At 42.1% G+C, this 23,444-nt stretch overlaps 1 protein-coding gene across 1 annotated transcript in view; it reads left to right on the plus strand.

Moving 5' to 3' along the window:
• Positions 1-430: 430 nt before the first annotated feature.
• Positions 431-23,444, plus strand: part of MOB3C (MOB kinase activator 3C) — a 55,787-nt gene continuing 32,773 nt past the window's right edge. The window contains exons 1-2 of the mRNA XM_032217374.1: positions 431-608; positions 22,702-23,404. Of these exons, the coding sequence (XP_032073265.1) occupies positions 22,987-23,404 (418 nt within the window). The 5' untranslated portion in view covers positions 431-608; positions 22,702-22,986. The remainder of the gene's footprint in view (positions 609-22,701; positions 23,405-23,444) is intronic.

Genomic DNA, 23,444 nt, shown 5'->3' on the forward strand with positions numbered 1-23,444 from the left:
GTTTTGTTTGTTAAATAGAGAAAACTTCCTCCTGGCTCTTTTGTAGCTGAAAAGCTTATCTCTTTATCTAGGAGTTATGAAGAGCAGGGGAAGTGGTGTGATGCAGCAGAATTTCAGTTTCCTTGCTGATCTTCCTAATAATGTGGCCTTAAACTTCCTTTTAATCTGGAGCCAAGAAAAACAAAACAAAACAAAAGCTGAGGCTGGGTGTTGAGAATGGTGTGTGTGTGTGTGTGTGTGTGTGTGTGTGTGTGAAAGAGAAAGGGGAGGGGGAGAGCATTTCACAAGGATCTTTCTAGCATTGAGGTTTCTGCACAAGAGTGTAAGAGGCGTAGCTGGGGGAGGGTGAAAGAACTGATGTGTTGCAGCAAGACAGCTGAAGTTCTCTAGACACAATCAGGATATGACATCACCTAGGAGGAGGCAAAAAGAAAGAAAGAAAGCAGAGTATTTAATGAAAAGCCCAAGAAGGATTTCGTAAATGAAAATACTAGATGTCTGAATTCTGAACACACCAGTAATTTTACAAGAATTTCAGGAATTTCTTTTGGACATTCTGGAATAACGTACAGAAGGACATTTTCTTTGGATCAGCTGTGGAATCGTGGGTGAGTGTTTTCTGTAAACAGTTGTTTTACAAAGAACTTTGATCAAAGCAGGACAAGAAGCCAACCCCTACAGTGGATCTTTCTCTTGAATTGATGTTGTTTATAGCTTAGCAGTGGCACATTTGCAGCTTTGCAGTCCATCTTCAAATATACACCAGAGTAGATTTCTTAACTTTACAACTGTTAGTACTATATAAGCTAACTGCTATGGATCTGGACAAGTTCTGCCTTGGGATAGAGGAAAACTCTAGAGAAGTGAGTGGATTATACTAAAATCTTTTTAAATCTTTACAGTGCCCAAGTTCTAATAGTTTCCTGTGGTCAGAGTGGAGTGGAGCTGTTTTGGAGCACAAAATAAGGACTGTTTTTCAGATCAGTTAGGTGCTCCTTGGTTGCTCCATGGCAAAAAGGTAAAACACCATATCTAATAAACTTTCTAAACAGACTGAATCATTACAGAATGGAGCAAACTGAAAATGAGCCTCTGCGTGTTTGATGCAGAGACTACCTTAACTAAAATAATGCCATGTTTCTGGGTGTGTAAAGGGAACATGCCATTTACAATTCCCTGGGGAGGCATTTGAGGAAACCTTTCAATTTGCTGATATTGTTATAGAATCTGTCAGCCTAAAGATTTAGTGTTTCCAGTCAGGCTTTTACTGTACAATTATCCTTAACAGTGGTCCAAGGCAGTCAGTGCATTCTTTCATTTTGATCATCTCATCTTCTCTTTCCTTTCTTCTTTCAATATGTCCCTTTCTGGAGAAAATCCATTAAGGAAGAAAAGTAGAATCCCTTGACTGCTAGAACTAAAAATGAGTGGTTTTAGTACCACTACATTCAAACTTTGATTATTTGGGAATAAATCCTATTACTATAAGGGGGTTTTCTTCTGATATATACACAGATACTATATTGCCAAAGAATTTGTATTCTCTACAGAGGGGAGGGCATTCTATACTTCTGCTCCCCCCACATTTTCCACCATAGCTAATCTTCATGCAGGTGGAAAAATCAGTCCAACTAAGAAGATATTTATATTGATACTATTAGTTGCCATTTGGATGCTTCTGGAGAAGCCATCATTCCTCCCATTCCAAAGCTCACCATTTCAAAAGACATACAACAGAGAATATAATTCACAAATATGCCAGTCACTGGCAGAGTGAGATACACAATGTTTATGGTAGCTCAAGCACAATTACACACACACACACACAAATATACATATACATAGAAAATTAAGGGAGAAAAGTCCTTAATAGTAACAACATTCAGGTTTTATGGAACAAAGTGATATAAAACTTTGACACAGGTTTTGAGCAAATCTGATAGCATAAATATATTCCCATTATACAAATCCATTTTGGGCTAAGCAGTATCATGCTAAGTGTAGAAAATTTGTAAGAAATAGCAAGTCAATGATAATTAGAGTCATGAAATAATAAAAAGATAAGGAAATATAAATTTGCAAAAACTAGTTTATACCAGGATTAGTCCTTATACTGTTCCATAGTTTTTTTTATTTTTGACAACAAAGAGCTGTGATGGCTCACCAGTTAGAATGCAGTATTGCAGGCTGACTCTGCTCACTGCCAGCAGTTCAATCCTGACTGGCTCAAGATTGACTCAACCTTCCATCCTTCCACGATCGATAAAATGAGGACCCAGTTTGTTGGAGGCAATGTGCTGACTCTGTTAACCACTTAGAGAGGGCCGTAAAGCACTATGAAGTGGTATATAAATCTAAGTTCTATTGCTACTGCTAATAATCCTGGTTTCCAATATGTCTATATAGTAATCCATAAACTGCCTTTTATCTTTAAACTTATCCTTCCTTTGTGAGAACCTCATTAGCTCCATCCAGCTACAACTTTTTGGTATTGTACTTTAGGCTCAGCTAGAACTGTAACATCAGCTAGTATGTGAAATATCAATATCCGTAACAACAAGTGTAAACTTTGGCACATGATTTTGAACGAAAATCTGAGTTGGAGTAATAGGGTTACTGAGTTCCTCCATTCAGAAAGCTATTAGAATTAAGGTTGAGTAATTTACGCTGACAGTGATTTCATGTGATAATTTTCTAAGGGCAGACTCCTTAATATGTAATGGGGATGCTTAGCTTAAGGAGAGTGATTGAGAAAATTATATGAGCTACAAAGTTAAAGGTGCTTAAACTTCCAAATCAGTGTACACTTGATTATGTTTAACCTAACTGTCCATGTAAAATTGGCTGTACAGTCTGACTTTCTGAAGCAACTTACTTTAGCATTATATCACATGAACAATGCATTAACAGACATTGGACACAAATATGCAATCTTTTTCTCCTAGAGATCAATTTCCCCCCTCTATGTCTGCTCCTGTGCTATCTTGTTTAAAATTAAGCCCTACCCAAAGCCCTTTAAAATGAATATGCACTTATTCAACACTAGCTTTGGACAAAAAAAAGTGCTACTGAATCATGGGACCATAACTATGGGTAGGAGCAGTATTTCCAAAGAACTGTTCCTTCAGGGTTATTTCACATCACATGGGAACATCTATGATGAACCTATTAGATATTGTTAGTTATTTCCACAGTACTTGTTCAGCATAGAAAGTTTGTTACTATTGTTAGTATTTGTATTTGTATTGTTTGTTACTTTTGATTCCTTCATCTCTGCAATCATCCTAATGAGGTACAGCATGTCAAACTATACCGAGGTAGTATTCAGCAGGTTCTGACTAGTTCTGGAGAACAGGTAGCGGAAATTTTTAGTAGTTTAGAGAACCGGTAAATACCACCTCTGACTGGCCATCTATTCTCTGCCTCCCGAGTCCCAGAAGATCAGGAGGAAATGGGGATTTTGCAGTAACCTTCCCCTCGGGTGGGGAAGGAATGGAAATTTTACAGTGTCTTTCCTCTGCCATGCCTACCAAGCCATGCCATGCCCACCAAGCCATGCCCACAGAACCGGTAGTAAAAAATTGTGAATTCCACCACTGGACTATACATATTTTATTATCTATTATAGGCATCCACCAGCTTGTTACCTCTTGTTATGAAATATGTAGTACAATATTCTGCATGCCTTTTAACATTTAATGAAAAATTAAACTAATTAAATTATATCATTTTTACTCCTAATAAGAATTGGCTTGAAACTATCATATCCTGGTGCATCGGAATGATAACTGTTCTGGAGAATGATCAGTTCATATCTAGCACCTTCATACATTTTCCACATGAAAAGATCTCCTGGGTAGAAGCAGCAGTAGGGCTATGCTGTTTAAGTATGCAAGATTCCAGACTCAACTGAAAGATCAGAGACTTCTAAACAGTATATTCATGCTGAGTGCGAGGCTCTTAAGGGATAGAGCTAACAGCAATAGCACTTAGACATGTATACCGCTTCACAGTGCATTACAGCCCTCTCTAAGTGGTCCTCATCTTACTGACCTTGGGAGGTTGAAAGGCTGAGTCAACCTTGAGGCTGGTGGGAATCGAACTGTCAAACTGATGGCAATTGGCAGTCAGCAGAATTAGCCTGCAATATTGCATTCTAGCCACTGTACTACCATAGCTCTAATGCCATAATCCATCTCTATTTTTTCACTTGCAGAAAGCATAACAGGCCCCCACTGTCTTTTGTCACATTTAAAAGCAGTCTGTTCAGTCTGCTATGGTCACAAATGCTTGGGGCAGGTATTACAAGTGGAACACCTACATAAGGAGCTGTAGGACCTTATCAGTTGGTCTCATTGTGCAATGTTGAGAGGCTAACTGAGCAAGCCCTCCTCGATTGCTTATGCTAACCTAACTGCAATAGTGCCTCAACATGATGGAAATTCCATCTGTAGACCAACTGTAATTCCTTTACCACCAGAGATATTCAGGGAGATATTACTACATACCAATTTTAATGACTGGTATGGCATTGTTAGCTCATATAACTTGTCCTCTACTCAGTAATGAAAACTGTTGTCCAATCATTTCAAGATGATTGGATTAGGTATCTCAATATTCTGTACCAAACATTTCAACAATAAATAAGCACAGAATGCAATGATAATAGTTACAAATGTAAGATTTTTTTAAAAATATACAAAGGTAAAAGTTCCCCTCGCACATGTGTGCTAGTCATTCCCAACTCTAGGGGGCGGTGCTCATCTCTGTTTGAAAGCCGAAGAGCCAGCACTGTCCAAAGACATCTCCATGGTCATGACTCAATGCACGGAATGCTGTTACCTTTCCACCAAAGGTGGTTCCTATTTTCTACTTGAATTTTTACATGCTTTCAAACTGCTAGGTTGGCAGAACATGTAAAAATACAGAGCTATTAATTCAGTTTAAAACTTCTGTCAAACTTCTTAACCATAAGTCCTATTCTGTGAAAAAAAAACAAAAGACCAAATCAAAATCACCAGTCAGTACTACTCCTATTTTTTCCAAGGTAAACTCAAAAAAATGCATAAATTTTGCAACCTGGAATCAATAGGGTAGATATTCTATTCCATCAGTGGCAATGCACTTATTCCAGTGATGCTCCAGGGAGAGAAGCTAGGAAAAACATTCCAAAAAGATGTAGATTTAGATGCCAAATGTATATAAAACTAATCTATTGAAATCACGGGTTCTTCTCCAAGTATGACTAAGTTTGGAGAGTCAGACAGTATGGAATTAACCTTGTATTTCAATATTGCTTTAGGCTTGTGTAATACTCCTTGGGTTTAGGATTGGCTAGACTTCCAAAATAGTTTGTACTGATGAAAGAAATGTCCTTCTGGGTTCGGCTCCAAGTGGGGAAAAAGACACTGGAGACATGGAGGCTGCTTGGAAAGATGGTTTATTGTTGGACAGGGTCACATGGCTTGAGCCCTGAACAGGTGATCACATGCTTCAATGTTGGTGGAGAAGAAGAGAAGGGCTGAAGGAAGGGCTTGCTAGACTTTTTATAACCTGTTTAGTCCCACCTCTCTGTTTCCTGTTCCTGTGTAAGAAATGTATTCTGATTGGTTGTCAGACTCCCATAGGGCCATGCAGGCGCAACTCTCTGGGCTGTGTTTTGAATCCAGGTTTAGTTGAGTTCTCAGATGCCATGTGGTCAGTTGAGTAAAGGGCCAATTTCATGCCTTTACTCCCATCCCCCCTTGAGCTGCAGTGGAGAAGTCTTTATTATGTAAAATGGACTAGCTTGGACTTCTTAATGGCCAATTAACAGTGGGGATGGGCAGGAAGCTACAGGCAACTATTCTGTCTTTTAAAACATATTTCTTTCTTTTCATATCCAGAGAAATATTCTGCCTTTTCAATATTTCCTAGGATATTTCATTTTTCTGGGAGAGGGCTGGATGATAACTTCCCACAGTACTAACAAAAACAACTTTCTGAATTTCTTTCTTTCTTTCTTTTTTTTTTTTTTTGCCTTTAGTGTTTAATTCTCTTTTGGCTTTTATTTATTAGAATTCATTTCTTGCCAGGCAAATGTAATTGGCTTGCCTTCTTCTCCAACTTCTCCCCCCTCTCTCTCTCTCTCTCTCTCTCTCTCTCTCTTCCTCTCTCCTTCTCTCTCACGCACACAGAGGCTAATGACCTCTTCTCTGACAGCCATTTTCTTAGAACAAGCTGTGGAATTTTCCACTGTATTTAGAGCTGAATAAGTGGTCTCTAGAAAGCAAATGCACCAAAGGCAAATTCTGTATTCAAACTGCAGCATGGTCAAAAGGGTAGCAGCTTAGCAAGCACTTTCAGAAAAAGAATTGCAAGTGGATACAGTCAACAGACCAAAAGATTCATTTCAGCATTATATAAGTTTCCATATGTAGGTTGCAAAATTCCAGATCACAACTAGTTACAGCAAAAAATTAGAGGTTGACAGGATTTTGTAGTCCATATCTATTAAATCTTTGCTGCTGCTGCTTCTTCTTCTTCTTCTTCTTGTCTTTTCTTCTTCTTCTTCTTTCTCTTCTTCTTCTTTCTTCTTCTTCTTCTCTTTCTCTTCTGCTTCGTCTTCTTCTTCTTCTTCTCTTCTTCTTCTTCTTCTATTCCCGTATTGACTCTTGGTGACTGCCTAGACTGGTCCCTACAGTTTCCTTGCAAGGTTTTTTTTTGGAAGTAGTTTTGCCATTGCCATCCTTTTTAGGGCTGAGAACCACTGACTGGCCCAAAGACATTCAGCTTCATGCTTAGCCAGTATTAAGAGATCATGGCCCCAGAGTAGTATGTTGCTTTGACAACTACACTAAACTGGCTCTATGGCAGTGATAGTGAACCTATGGCATGCATGGCGGAAGTGTCATACAGAGCTGTTCTGTCCCCCCTCCTGCTCCGCTTGTTAAACAGACGACAGGCAAACAAACTTAAAAGGAACTCTTTCTTATCAGTTCTCCGGCTCAGACTGGCTGCGAGCCCAAAATAACATAAATAAAGTCTCTGACTAGATAACAGAATACCAAACAAAAACTCTTACAAGCAATGCCTTCTCCAAGTGTCTTCTTGAATCAGGGTTACAGAAAACAAAGCACTTTTCAAGTGTATCTTACATAAACCACGACCGATGATCAAACAATGTTGAACTAACCAAGGAACGTTGACTCCTGCAACTAGGGCGTGGTACCATCCATCCTTTTATCCCCATAATATGAGACCCACTGCATAATTAATCTTGCATCCTGAAAAGACTCACAGAAGACTGCTGCTGAGTCACAACACAGAGCCATCTCTCCGGGCATGCCAGCTGTCGCCTGTTGCAGTTCCAGCTTCCGGCATGCATGTGTGCACTGGCCAGCTGGTCTTCGCATGCACATTTACACAAAAATGGAATTCTAAATGACATGTCCACCGGAAACCAGTACTTCAGCTTTCTGGTGCACACATGCATGCCAGGAAACTGTTCGTCTGGTTTCCGTTGCTCCTGCATGTGTGCGCCAGGGAGCTGCTCTTCCAGTGTTCCAGTGCTCCCACACACACGTGCACATGCTCCCGTTTTGGCCCTCGATGCCGAAAAGGTTCATCAACACTGCTCTATGTCATACATTGTTGTACCTGCACCAAGTTCTCTACCAGCTTTGATGTTCTTCACAATTTTCAGGATAGCTACCTATATTACCAAAATAATAAGTATCAGCATTCAACATATTTAATAGTAGAATAATAATTGACAGCCTTTACATCTCTCTAGAGCAGGAGTTTGAAACTCAAGGCTCGTGGGCCGTATATAGCCCATGGGATGCTTAAATCTGGCCCATGGAACCACCCTGGAAACAGCAGAGGACTTCTGTCAGTGAAAATGGACCTTGGGAGAGCCTCAGGCAGCCCTCCCAGGCTCCATTTTTGACCATGACAACCTCCAGCCCTCTGCCAGCAAAAATGGAGCTCTGTTTTCATTGGCAGAGGGATTCAGGAAGCGTCTTTTCTTGTCCCTGACACGACTGACGTTGAGCTAGTCATTCCCACCCCAACCACACCCACCCTGGCCCCCGACGTCAAACACAACCCGATGCGGCCCCCAATGAAATTGAATTTGACACCCCTGCTCTAGAGAATTTAATTATTGATTTAAAAGGTATTAAGTATTGGGAGCTGGGAAATTTTGATAGTATTTGTTGGAGAGCAGTTTATGTAATTTAATATTCTAACTCAAAAGTCAACATTATTTGAGATTAATCTTTTGAACATAGTCTTCTACCTCAGTGGTCCTTGTGTTTTCTGGCTTTGTGGCCCAGATGCAGTGTGGGGGAGAGGGGAGGTTTCTTGTGAATGGTAGGTGGGCACGTGTGACATGTGCAGCTCCATTTGTGGGAGCCCTGGAGCATGCACATGTCGCTCATGTGAAGGGAGCTTTGTCTATGAGTTCATATGACTGCCGCTCACACAAGAGGAGCTTCATGCATGAAGGCAAGCAGCCACTGCTCATGCAAGGGGAGATTCATGCATGCGCATGCGCTCAGCCACTGCCTGTGTGACCCAGTTCCGAACAGGCCGTGGCCTGGTAGTAGGCTACAGCCCAGGGGTGGGGACCCCTGTTCTACTTCATTTATTGTCTTGAATGGGGATGCATAATATTAAACCCTCCAGCCAAGTTCTGGTATTACCAGCACAAATTGATATGTATAATAGCTGTATCTAAAAAAATACTGCTTTATTTCTGTTTACAATTTATTAATTCATATTCATACATTTACAACCAACATCTGTTTTCAGCATCAGCTTCTAAGGTTTGGAAGTAGATCTGTGTTCATGATACTTGATGGTCTTTGGGAACAATAATCATGAAACTCCACACCAGAACTCTAGAGATAGTGAATGAATGCCTTGTTCCTCACTAGAGTCTATTTTTCAGTATAGGACATGGCAATGAATTCTATATTCAGCAAGGAGGGATTATTAGTGGCAAACTGAGCTCTGATCCTTGGTATATATAAAGTCAAAGATATAACTGCAGAACTTTTTTTCCTAACTTTTAAAAAGGAGATATGAACATAAGCAAAACTCCTCCCACCCATTTGTTTGAGTCTTTTGTCTGGGTTGGTCACTCTAATTTAGGCGTGTCAAACTCGATTTCATTGAGGCCTGCATCAGGGTTGTGTTTGACCTGGGAGGGGGCAAGGGGTCTAAGGTGACCAGATTTTAACATTGGTAAAGAGGGACACCATTGACTGGGGGGGGTTTCCTTGATTAAAAAAATTGGGACTTTTAAAAAACGCCGGCGGGATGCTGGACAATTGTTCGAAAGCGGGTCTGGTCACGCTTAGTTTAGAGGAGACTGCTGAGGAATTTAGGATAAGGCAATATAAGTTACTCAATCTACTTGCAACCCATCTTCAGATCATTAATTTTGTGGTTATTTATAACTGCCCTACTCATTGATTTTAAAATATTACTACAGTATGTTGTGTTCCATCACTGGATACACTGTTGGCCTCCTAAGTGAAAGTTTAATTCGTAAAAGGACATTCAGTTCTCCAGATCTTCATTCACCTTTTTTCCACAACTCCCACATTCATCCAATAGTGGTCTATATCAGGGGTCACCACCTCTGATCTATGGACCAGCACTGGTCCACAGCATGCCAGCAACCGTCTGTGCAACAAGCAAAGCCCCATCCACGCACGCGGGCAGCACACAAAACCACATACACTCTGGTCCCACAGAATACCTTTCTCCATGTAAACGGTCCCTGGTACCCAAAAGATGAGGGCCACTGCAGTGGTGCAATTCAGCCAGTTCTATCTGGTTTGGGCAAACTGTAGTGGTGGCGGCAGGAGGCTCCATCCACCCTCCCGACGTCATCACATCCCATTTTTGTCACTCTGCACATGTGCAGAAGGTCCTGCGCATGCGCAGAGGTGCATGTGGGCTCACATTTGTGACCTGGTAGCAAAGGTAAGTTGATTTCACCCCTGAGGTCACTGGTCTATATTGTTCACCTATTGTTCTATAACAAAGTCTCATATTGAAGAACTTACGTTTAATTTCCGTCTAGGTAATTATTATATATTCATGATATATATTCATGATTCATGAAACAACTGCCTTTCTCTAAAAGGTCTTCTAGTTCATGTGACTACAAAATTCTATAAAAACAAGAGAAGAGGCTGAATGTGTTTTTTTCTACCTCACACAAGTTCCTCACCTTTATTTTCTGAATTTAGGTACTTTCCATCTACTAAGCTTTCCTACATTTTGAGAATCTTTAAGCTATTAGAGTTCTTCAGATGCAAATGAAGGAAATTTATCAAAACCTCCTTTCAAAATTCTACAGACTTAAAACTGTAAAAACAAATCATACAGAATGGTTGTAATTTTTTGCTTTTACAAGAAGAATTATTTCATTGAGTGGTTACATCCCTCCCCTGGTTTCCCCTCTTAGGCATTATGGAAAGAGTCCAATAGACCTCTACTAAAGATGTATGCCTTCTGAATGCAGGACTTTTCAATAAACATTTAGAATTAATAGAGATCAGTAATTAATCCTTCTCAGGGCTCTGGTGTAAGCAAAAGTTTTATTATTATGGTTCATCAATGTGGTTTCTTTGCTTTGGCTTTGGTGTGATGAAAGAAACAATTGCTTACATCTGTAATTGATAAAGAGTCTCAATCAAATCAACAAAGCCAAAAACAATCTACATTGTATAGATCAAATTTTGAGACAAGGCTTACTGCTTTCTAATGGAAAAATGCTAGCAGCCTCCCAGGCCTATAAAATTATTTCCTGGAGAGCACAACTTTGATGGGGAAAGGGCAGATGGACATAGTGAAGGCACCTTCTGAATGCTAACATTCATTTATAAAACCAAAGTATTAAAAGCTGACAAACTGAAAAAGAAGAGTGATCACTTAAATGGACCAGAAGCCCTTTACAGTGCAACATAATTGAAGCCTGGAGGATTGTTCCCTCTGTGCTTCTTTAAAACAGTATATGTTAGAATAGAATAACAGAGTTGGAAGGCACCTGGAGATCTTCTAGTCCAACCCCCTGCTTAGGAAGGAAACTCTACACCAGTGGTCCCCAACCCCCGGTCCACGGACCGGTGCCGGGCCGTGGAGTACCTGGCACTGGGCCGCGCAGCGGCCGTGGGCCATGATCGCTGCAGCGGCCGGGGGCCATGATCGCTGCAGCGGCCGGGGGCCATGCAATGGCCGACTCTTCACTCATGCAGCGCCGTCGCCGTAGGGGGGGAGCTGCGCGGAAGCACAGTAGCAAGTGAGGCGAGGAGGAAGAATCCCCCGCTACTACACCAACTCCGCCCCCTCCCCGAGTCAGCCGTCCCCTCAGTGAACCGCCTCCGCCTCTTTCTCCTTTCTCTAGCCTCAGTCGGCTCGCCTGAAGCGAGGCGAGGAGGGGGCAGACCATGCGCTGGAAGCGGAGCCCTTGGAGGCCCTGGCGGCTTCCTCCCGCCCGCCTTGGCTTGTGAGAAGGAACGCGGAGAGGTAGAGAGAGAGGAGAGAGAGAACGTCGTCAGCCGAGGGCGGTGGGGGTCTTTTGAGGGGAGATGGGGGGCAGCGCATGTTGGAAGAAGCGGCGGTCTTGCCCACCCCTTCCCTGCCTCCCGCCCACTCAGTTGCCGCAGCCAGGGGTGGGGCTCGGTGCCTGAAGTCTCTTGCCTCTCTTCCAAAAATTTCGCCAACGGTCATTGGTGAAGCGCGCTCTTTCTCTTCCTCACAAAACCATTTCCTTCCCCCCACACGTAGTTATTGGCGATATGGACTCTTGGAGGCTGCGCTCCCGGGTCGCGTTTCCTTTTTGCAGCCCACGAGAATGCCTGGTTCTGAGCCTCAAAAAACGAGAGTTCTCTTAAGGCTGCAAAAAAGGAATATACTTTGTCCTTGAAGCGCTTTTCCTGTTATTGGACATTATATATATATACGTACGTACATACGTACGGTATTATATATGCATGTATGTATGTATGTATGTATATATGTGTATATATATATTGTCTGTAGTCCATAATATAGTGATGCTTTAAAAAAAAATTAGTTGAGCACATGGAATCGTTTTTCTTTTAGTATATTTTGGAGGTGGGGGCCCGCTTTGTTATTTAAGATAGTATCTCCTTTTATATATGGTAGTGAAGATATCTAATACTCCCACCCCTAGTTTCCCCACGACAATCAATGTGTCGTCGCGAACAATGCCCCCCCACCCCTGCGCCAGCGGCCATGGTAAAATTATCAAAGGCTGACTGGTCCGCGGCGATAAAAAGGTTGGGGACCACTGCTCTACAGACACATTTCAGACAAATGGGTATCCAACATCTTTTTAAACTTCCAGTGTTGGAACATTCACAACTTCTCTCCTTGATTAGTTTCCACCCATTGCTTCTTGTTCTAAACCCTCAGGTGCCTTGGAGAATAGTTTGACTCCCTCTTCTTTGTGGCAACCCCTGACATATTGGAACACTGCTATCATGTCTCGTCTCCTAGTCCTTCTTTTCATTAAACTAGACATACCTAGTTTCCAGAAACATTTCCTCATATGTTTTGGCCTCCAGTCCCCTAATCATCTTTGTTGCTCTTCTGACTTTTGATTGTTTTCTCCTTTATGACCACTGCACCATCCTCATGACCACATGGTCAAAATTTGCTTGGCACCTGGCATGTGTTCATGATAGTTTGCAGTATCCAGGATTATGCGATCACCAATTTGTCACTTTCCCAGCTGGTTTCCAACAAGCAAGTGACCGGGAAAAGCCAAACTTGCTTAATGACTGCATGGTTCACTTAACAATTGCAGTGACTCACTTAACAACTGTGGAAAGAAAAGGTCATGAATGAGCAACCGTCTTGCTTTGCAATGGAAATTTTAGGGTCAATTGAGGTTGTAAATCAAGGTCTAGTGTACAATATATGGAAATAATCCCAGTCCCTTAAAAATTGAAGTGTGCTTGCTTTGCAGTCTAAACAACAAAGTATCCAACCATTTTTTCTTAAATATTTTAAGCAAATGTTGTACAAAATCTTCCAATGCAATAAGCTTAACACTGTATCCTGAAGTGTTGGAATATAAAAACTGTCTCGTTCACATAGTATGTGAAAATAGCAATGAATTTAAATGTATGAATTTAAAACTAAGTTTGGAGCTATTGTTTATTAGCCAATGTTGCACTCTATTTTATACAAAATGCTTCCGTATCAGAAAACACCCACCTATTCCAGACGCATGTAATGACCCCAAAGGACAGCTATTTGTCTATGACCTTCTATAACAATTCATGGCTTTATACAGAGATACAATAATATCAACACCCAACTCTGCTCACTGGGTAATTTCAGATAACTGCTATTTGAGGAGAAGTTTTAGAAGTTAGAAGTTACTTGCAATCTTGTGGCGAGTTTGCTAGTTTTGCAAAAGGAGAAAACTACACAGCCGTAAAAATAATTCCTGTTGCTCAATGCAGCTGTGCTGAGCTGCTTCCTGGCACGATTTGGAAGATAGTTGGTCACAGTAGATCAAATATGGATAAGAGAGCCAGTTTGCCTAGTAGTGGTTCAGGCACCAGACAAGAAATCAGGAGTTTCTAGTCCCATTTTGGCATGAAAACCTGCTTGGATGAAATGAGGCCAGTCCACTCTTTTTTCCCCCTTCTTTCCTTTCTTCCTCCTTTCCTTCCTTCCTTCCTTCCACCTTTCCTTCCTTCTTTCCTTCCGTCCTTCTTCCTTCCCACTTTCTTTCCTTTCTTCCTTCTTCTTTCCTTCCTAACTTTCTTCCCCCACTCCCTTTCTCTGTTATGGGGAGTTGGAAAGAAGCATTAGATCTGCTCACCGCCTTAAAAGTGGATTTTTTTAAATGGCTTTTTTAAAAAGTGATTTCAGCCAGGATGCCTTCAGTACTTGCCCCATCCGTCCTCCCATCCTCTTTCCAAAAAGTTGCTATAAAAAGCCAGCGATCCACACCCCCTTCTCCAGCGTTCCTGATTGAGGGGCAGAGTCTGAGACAGGTGCCTGGGTGTGCCCTGTTCCCCCCTCAAGGCTTCGTGTTAAAGCCAAAAAGGACCTCCTTAGAGATGCTCCGGGAAGGCAGGGCAGGGACGGGACACTGGAGAGCAGCGTTCGCCTACAGCCTTGGCGGAAGGGGGGTGTTTGCAACCCTGCCCTGTTTGGCACCCCTCGTTGCTTGAAATGGGGTGCTCCATTTGGGGGGGATGCTGGAGGTCCAAATAAGAGGCGGGCTCAGCCTCCGCTGGGATGGAGCAAGCAGAAGGAAAGGCAAGAGCAGGGGGGGGGAGGATAGGTCCTACGGGAGATGGAGACCCCCCCACCGGCCCTTACCCAGAAGGTGAGTCAGAAGCAGCCCCAGCTGGACCAGCAGCCACCACTTGGTGGACGCCTCCATTCCGTCCCTGACAAAAAGGGGTGAGAGAAATCTGGGTGGGGGATTCCACGCAGAGGGTGCACGCTCTGGTGCTGCGCGATGACATGTCGGCTTGTCTAACTGAAGGAGATGGGCGAGGGACGTGGGAGTTGGGCGGTCTTTCCCAAGTGCTGGAAAACGTGCTTCTTTGGTCGCCCCCGCAGTGAGACTCGGGGGCAAGGCGGAATAAGCTTGCAGGCCGAAGGAGCTCTGCCTTTGCCTCAGGAGAGGGTCGGAGGGTGTCCGGAGACTCGGGACTTTTTTAAAACGCTGCGGGACCCAGGACAAATTTTCAAAAGCGGGACTGTCCCACCAAAAGCGGGACGGCTGGTCACCTTAGGTATGGCCAGCTCAATGTCACTTCTGTCGGGGGCACCTGTGGTGGCCCGAGTGCTCTACCAGTGAAAACAGGCTCCCAAGCTCCTTTTTTGGCTGCAATGGCCTCCTGCAACCCTCTGCCAGTGAAAATGGAGCTCAGTAGGGCTGCATGAAGCACTCCCCCCATTCTGTTTTCATTGGCACAGGCACTGCGGGCCGCCCCATGCTATTTCAAGGGTGGCCCCATGGGCCAGATCTAAACACCTCACAGGCCGCATCCTAACCCTCAGGCCTTGAGTTTGACATCCCTGCTCTAATTCATAAAGAATTTGGGTTTTGGCAAATTCTATAAACGTATAGAGATGTATAATTATATCCTCCACATCCTCTCTTGGTCCATGGATGTCCATAGCTTTTGAACATTTATGAAATTAATACACTAGAGCACAGGTGGATCTGAAACAATCTAACAATTCCACAACCTAAATAAATGAAATATCTATTAATACATTAGATTCCCATCTACCACATTCAAATTACATTTCAGTGGCAAATTCTGAATGGTGTCTGAAGGGGAGACCCTGGGGAAGATTTGGTGTGAGTGGATGAGAGGAGGCTCCTGGGGAGGTTAGGGTGAGTGGATGAGATGCATTTGTTTAATTTTTATAACTAAAGCCATGTAGGCTTCAGGATAGTTTTGGTACCTTCACCAACAACCTAAACCGAGATCACAACAGGAAGGGTCGTTCATATTGCACAGCAAAAAACACAATTAAGCTAGACAAAAGTCCAGCTGCTACTTCCTGCCTTATATCTATTGCCATTAGGCTGTTGTCAGGTGTGTAGTATTGAAAGGCTGAGTGAAACCAGAAGATTTGTGAAACTGGCAACCTTCATTTTCCTCACAGACTCCATTCCATGCTATACAAATGTTTGCTTAACATACATTTTGTTCCTGAGTTGGGGAGGAAAATCTACACAGTGCTAACGTCTACTCATAAGTCTTCAGAGTTTTCCCTAATACTTCTACGCACAGTTGTAAAATGTTGCTAGAAAAAAGAAATCAGCTCTAAGATTTTTTGACTAGTAATGCTAGAAAACTTAACTCTCTCCAGCAGATCCCCAAAAGTGACTTTCTCATGACCTTTAGAAGGCAGGGAAAATTTCCAGCCAGAAAGCAGCTAAGATGTCTCTGTAGGACTTCAAATATCCAGACAGTGGTTGCTCCTGATTCAACATACCCAATCAAGGAAAACAATCCTAATTTGGACCCTGATAGTTGTCTTGTGTGCATTTAGAGTAATGCCAGATTTGTTAGAAGTGGAAAAGTATTATTTGCCATTTTACAGATGGACATTTGCCCATTTCTTAGTTGAATTGTTGTTTTTACCCATCTGGGACTGAGAAATAGCAGCACAATGATATGAAATTTATTAGCCATCCCAGACCTGCTCTTTTGTTTGTTTGTTTTCAAGTCACCCAATTCTCTTCCAAGAATAAATGAGAAAGCCTAACACATTTTACAGACTTTGAAGCTACAGAGGGAAAGGGACAGAATAAAATACTACTAATTTCCTTGCCGGGAACATCCAGCATCGCCTAGAGTCATCCAAACATGTTGTAATGCCAAAATAGCATGCATGAGGAGATGATTTTCTATTACTTCAGTGAAGGATGGTGGGGCTGTGAACACCATGGAATCAACAGTAAAGAAATGGTCTAGCATGCTTATGCTTATTATAGCTGAGGCTATAACAGCCAGCTTTGCTAGGAAATTCTGGGAGTTGAAGTCCACAGGTCTTAAAGTTGCCAAGATTGGAGATCCCTGGCTTAAGCTTAAGTCTCTATTATTCTTAGGATGGCAATGAGATGAAGGTAACATAATGGGAACATAGCAGAAAAGAGATATTGCCAAAGCATGTTTACAAGTGGTGGGTTTCCATTATTTTTACTACCGGTGCACAGAAGCATACAGACAGATGGGCAGAATCTCCCACCACCGCCACTACTAGTTTGCCCACTCTGGGCTGAACTGGCAGAAGCCCACCTTCATCCCAATTATACATTTGGGGAGTTTTGTGTCACTCAGAATCAGATGATAGAAGCATCTGAAAGCCACATAATCAAATAAAAGATAAGTAAACACCACACTTTCTACTTATTATAAATCCTGGAATTGAATGTATGTAATCAACTGAAAATACGAATTAATAGCACAGCCAAGGAAGCAGATATTTGTCATATCAAGAAACTACTGTAGGGATAAATACTATGGATAGGAAATGAATCAGAGCCTTTGTGTTTTCCATCTATTGTGCAGCCAGGGAGATGACTCTCTTTTTAGCTAGGGAGTTTGAGTGTAGACAAACTCTAGGTCACTGCCACACCACAACCCTGGGCAGTGCAAAGCCATGCTGATCCCACTTACATTTGCACATTCCAGGGAAGGAACAACCTTCTTTGTTCTTCTCACAGCTCTGTGGAATTTTGCAGTTCTTCAAGTGTGTTACTTGCAGCTGCTCTGTGCTCCTTAAAAAAGCAGCAAGAAAAGAACAGTCAATGTGCATCACTCACCTTCACTCCATCAAAATGCAATGGGGCTGGGAAAACTTTTGGAGGGTTACAGAATTTTTTTTATAGGACAAAATTAAAAGCATTAAAAAAACGAACCAATATCTTATGAAGCACAGTCTCAGTACACACAAATTCAGACTAACTCGCCACTTCTAGAGTTTCAGAATTATACAAATGTGTACCGGTGGTCTATGACCTACAACCATTCATTTAGCAACCACTGAAAGTTACAATGGCACCTGGAAAAAAGTGACTTATGGCCAATCCTCACACTTATCACAGTATCCCCCAGGGTCACATGATCAGAATTTGGGCACTTGGTAATCAGCATGTATTAGGACGGTACATGGGATGTTGGTTGGACTGCTTGCTTATGAATAGTTATTTTTAAAATAAAAAGCTGACACCACTGAAGAAAGTGGAGGAGACCGTGGGTTGAACCAGGCTTTGCCACCTACCCTCTCCCTCCCTGTTCTGTTGTTGTTGAAAAATTGTCATTCTGTACCAGTGGTGGATTGCAGACAGTACGCCCTGGTACAGGCATACCGGAGCCTGCCTGAAGCACCGGATACCGTTCCGGTACAGTGCTCCAGAGGGCCCACCCACCTGCCCGAGCTCCTTACCTGTCTTTTAAGGTTTCTGCATTTCCGTGCATGCGCAGGATACGTACAGCGCCTTCCTGATGCTCTGCTGAGCAGCTGGAGCGTCTCGGAGGCTCACGGAAGCGGTAAAATGCATGTGCACGCTGCATGTGTGTGCGCGTGTGCACTGCTTGCGTCCATGTGGACGCCACTGGGCCCGTTCCATCCATACCAGTTGGAACAGGATCCAGAACCCACCACTGTTCCGTACTTGCGCAATGGATATGTATCAGTGGTGGGATTCAAATTTTTTTACTACTGGTTCTGTGGGTGTAGGTTGGTGGGCATGTCGTGTCTTGGTGGGCATGGCAAGGGAAGGATACTGCAAAATCTGCATTCCCTCCTGATCAGCTGGGACTCAGGAGCAGAGAATAGATGGGGCCAGTCAGAGGTGGTATTTACCAGTTCTCCAAATTACTCAAAATTTCCACTACCGGTTCTCCAGAACTGGTCAGAACCTGCTGAAAGCCACCTCTAGTGTGTATGTGTATTGTCTTGAATTTGCTCTCCTGCCTAAAGGGTAATGGAATCATGGAATCATGACCTGTCATATTGAATTCACTACCTGGCTGTCACATATACCATTCTGATAATTTCTGCCAGTAGGTGTTTTCCTCTTTATCTTTGATTCCTTTAATTACTTACAGGGTTTCATTTAAATGCAGATTTGATGGGTGTTTATAAAACTTCTGTTATTTGCATCTGTATTGACGATCCTTTCAGAGACTGATCATTGAGATATTCTAAAAATAAGCTGCCGGATATAGTCCTAGCCACAGTGTAGTGTTTCTTACTAGTTTTATGCACAGCTTGTAGCCTAAATGTTCAGAAACAATCCCCCCCCCCCCGGAAGTCTATTTAAATAAAGGATATAATAATGAAGCAACCTCCCTGACAGGAAATAACCAAATAATAAAACTTTGCTCTAACATACAGAAATGTCAGATTCAGCAGAAAACTACCACTTCCTCGTGATTCCCCTCGCTTCCCTCTTGTTAATAGTGAGAAGCAGCAATGTAATGTAATTGCTGTATGATGTGGTAAACTGAATTAGATTCAGGAGTTGGATAATTTCTCTGTGTTTGTCTCTCTAATCTCCCAACTCCTGAAATTATGCACATAGTCCTTGATTTATGACTATTTGTTTAGTGATTGTTCAGATTACAACATCACTGAATGGGACTTATGACCATTTCCACTTACAACCGTTGCAGCATCTCCATCGTATTCCATGATCAAAATTCAGGCACTTAGCAACTGACTCATATTTATGACAGTTGCAGTACCCTGGGGTGATGTGACCACCTTTTATGCCCTTCTGGCAAGCAAAGTCAATGAGGAAACCAGACTCACTTAATAACAGGGTTACTAACTTAAGAACTGCAGTGATTCACTTAACAACTGCGGCAAGAAAGGTTGTGAAACAGGGCAAAATTCACCAACTGTCTTGCTTAGCAGCAGAAATGTTGGTCTCAGTTGTGGTCTACCTGTATTCAGTTTAATAAAATTAATAACTTATTAAAGTTTTATGCCATCCGACACTCAATGATTCTGGGCACCTTACAACAATCAAAAAAATTACATTAACATTAATAAAACCACTTGTTAGATAATATATAAAAATAGAATATATATCAATTTTTTAATGTTAGTATGATAAATGATATAATGACCAAATTGTCCTCAGCCTTCATTCTGTCAAAAGCTAATGCTAATAATATCATCTGCTCTTTGACAGATTAGAGCAGATTGATTATATTTCAGTAGGGCTAGTGATTCATTTCACTTTGTATGAGCAATTTGTGTTAGCAGCAGTTTTTGCTAATCACTTGGGACCAGACCTTTCTACTGTGATTTCAAAGGATATAACTCTTTCAAACCAAATAAATATATGTAGGGGAAAAGAATTCCATTGCAGCCATCAGGCTTCCTGGGAGCAATAGCAATAGCAGTTAGACTTATATACCACTTCATAGGGCTTTCAGCCCTCTCTAAGCGGTTTACAGAGTCAGCATATTGCCCCCACAGTCTGGGTCCTCATTTTACTCACCTCGGAAGGATGGAAGGCTGAGTCAACCCTGAGCCAGTGAGATTTGAACCGCCGAACTGCAGCTAACAGTCAGCTGAAGTGGCTGCAGTACTGCACTCTAACCACTGCGCCACCTCGGCTCTGATAACTAAGAACTGGGAGGCGAATAGGTTGCATATATAAAAAGGAAAGTCTTTTTTAACTTGAATGTGACTCCTAGGGATTTTCATGGATACACCCATGAATAATTTCCAGTTAGGTTTGCCCCACCACAATCCAAGGCAATTCCTGTATCCTTTTCAGATCAGAGCAAACACACACGCCTCTCAGTACAGCTATCAAAAATGCAGCTTGATGTTTATTTATCAAATATCAGCAAAGATCAAAGACAGTTAATGGGACAAAAGACAGGCAAAATCAGAGAGAGAGATAGAGGAGGGAGGGAGGGAGGGAGAGAGAGAGAGATTAAAAAACAAGGGAACTTAATAACAACAATTTATAATCTAATTTTCCAGTGCAACTGGAAACGATATAGATAATTAGCATGGATAATAGACTTTGGCTATTTTGTTTTCAATCTTTTATGTATCTAACAGTTGCAGAATAAAGAAGGAAAGCATGAGATCAGTTGACCCTTCTATTCTGTATCATGAAAGAAACAATTTGGTGGATGAGGTACCCAACATGGAAGTAGTTGGTCATTATCTTGTCATATTAGCCTACAATCCTGGATTTCCTACATACAATCCTCTATCCATAGACTAACCAGAGCCAACCTTCTTAGCTTTCTGGATTAGCCAAGGTTGTATAGACGTTCCATCTGCTGAGACTGGTAGGTTCATGTGTAAAGGGGAATAGGATATATAAAGGATACACAAACACACACACACACACACACACACACACACACACACGTAAGATGGCACTTCTGTAGATTGATCTGTGGTATTAATATAAGTAATGTCACCCTTGATCTTAACCAAAAGTTGAAAAATTGAAGTAGACAGATATTTTGCAGTGCTCTCACAATTTGGATGTAGATTTCCTGTTCAAAATGCATCACATCTTCCTCTTTCAAATCTCTGTTCATTTTAAAAAAGGGGGCATTTGGGAAAGAGCAGTGCTTCTGCCTTAGAACTAATAGTTAAATTTATACCGCTTTTTCTCCATAGGGACATTGCTGAATTACAGCTGGAAGCCCAAGAGGCTTGTAAATGTGATTTGAGTCACAAAAGTATGTGAACTGCCAAACATCTGCATTCCCAGGAGACGTCAAGGGAATGGCCAAACCAGTGACAAAGCAACAAAAATGTTTTCTTCTTGGGTTAAGGCACTACAGCTGTTGAGGAAACCTCTCTGCTTCCCACCAGAAATGTAGAATTATTTTTAGAAATGCCTTGCTTGAGTTCTACTTTGATCTGACCTTCTGTTTTAAAACAGCTTCTGTGCAATGATGAATACATACAACAGTTTTCTGTTTTCATTTTGTCCTCAGCTTTAGAGTAATGAAGAGATGCAATCAGGGGTGGGCTTCAAAAATTTTAGTAAGGGATTCTGTCTGGTTGCTGGTGGGTGTGGCCATGGTGGGCATGGCCTAGTCAGCCTCCTGCACCACAGTGGGGAGGGGGGCATTTTTTGCTCTCCCCGGGCTCTGGAGGCTTTGTTTGAGCCTCCAGAAGGGTGAAAACAACCTCCCCAGACTCTGGAGGCCCTCCGGAGGCCATAAACAGGCCTTTTTCCAGCCTTCCCAAGCCTCCGGTAGGTCCGTTTTTTGCCCTCCCCGAGCCTCCGCATGCGCCTTACACTACCTGCATCCAAAATGGGCTGCATGGGGACTCCTGGGAGGGATGGGGCCAGATGGGCAGGGCCAGCCAGGATTGGGATTTTGGGGTTCGCTGAACTACACAGAATCTTAGCTAGAGGTTCTCCCAAACCCTGGATACAGTGAACAAATTGCTTTGATATTGGGATTGGGGAGGCAGGAAAGGACTCTTTGGTTTCCATGAGCAATTCTGGGGACTATGGAAAACAACTAAAAGGAGCAGGAGAAGTGTTTTTATTGGGGCTTCATCAAAGTGCTTTTTTGTGCCATGCTTGCACCAAGCTCACATTTCCACTGAAATAAAGCAATGAGAGCCAGCCAAATGTTCGATTGGAGCACTTTGTTCTCTATCTTCATCAATTTCAACTCTACCTTACCAGAAGTGGTTTTGTGGAGGTGTTTGAAAAAGTAGGTTTCACTGAAACAACGAAACCCTTCATATAATTCACACAACACATTTTACCTATGAAGTTCCAGTAATAGAAGCTTGTAGGCTTAATTTTCTGGGAAATATGAACAGAAGAATATGGTCAATTTCCACACTAAGCTTGGCTCCTGGTGAGTCATGAACAAATCCAGCTTTTTCTAGGGAACAACATGGACTTGTTTTGGCACTGCTTTCTTCTGTGATTCCCCACCTCCCACCCTGAATCTTGATCCAGTATAAGTATAGAGGTTTTCTGGTGGTTATTCATATAGATGTGCCTCTTCTTGGCCACAATGGCAACAAAATATTTGATAAAATAGTCCTGTATTCTAATACAGTGGTCTTTTTAAAAAACTTTCTTAGGTACATGTTCATTGCTTTTCCACAAGTTACCATACTGAATCCTTCTTTCTTAGTTGTTTTTTTTTTGTTTCATTTCAGGTTAGACCATTACTGCCTACCATTTTCTCCACATTGATGAAAACCAAAAAAGATGTAAGAGAAAAGGTCAGCTCCTTGTTAAATATATGCATGGATACTACACTTCACTTTAAATGTTGCTGAAATTTGTTGCCTCTGCTGGACAATTAAGTTAATAAGAAGAACTCTTAAAAAGATCGAAGAAGAATTGCCTGTTAATTTATTTTCCAAAAACTACTTTTTTTTCTACTTGAAAGTTTTTCCTCTGAAAAATATAATTGCCACCCTGGCTAATCCTAAATCAGAATGGCTCTATGCCTTAAGCAAGTTTTTAACAAAGACAAAACATTTCGCCCTCGTAAGAGATTTGAGCCGGGCACACAGCGGTTTGAGCTGTACAAGAAAGCCCAGGCTTCCCTCAAATCAGGACTAGACTTAAAGACAGTGGTCCAGTTGCCCCCAGGGGAGAACATCAATGACTGGATTGCAGTGCACCTCGTGGACTTCTTCAACAGGATAAACCTCATTTATGGGACCATATCTGAGTTTTGCACCGAGAAGAGCTGCCCCATTATGTCTGGTGGTCTGAAGTATGAATACCGATGGCAGGATGATTATCGATTCAAGAGACCTACCAAGCTTTCAGCACCCCATTACATGTGCATGCTGATGGACTGGATTGAGACACTAATTAATAATGAAAACATATTTCCTACTAGAATAGGTAAGTAAACTTTGATTGCTCCCTAGGAAGTTGATTCTTC

Source organism: Thamnophis elegans, chromosome 5 (assembly GCF_009769535.1).
Source record: "Thamnophis elegans isolate rThaEle1 chromosome 5, rThaEle1.pri, whole genome shotgun sequence".
Lineage (NCBI taxonomy): Eukaryota > Metazoa > Chordata > Lepidosauria > Squamata > Colubridae > Thamnophis > Thamnophis elegans.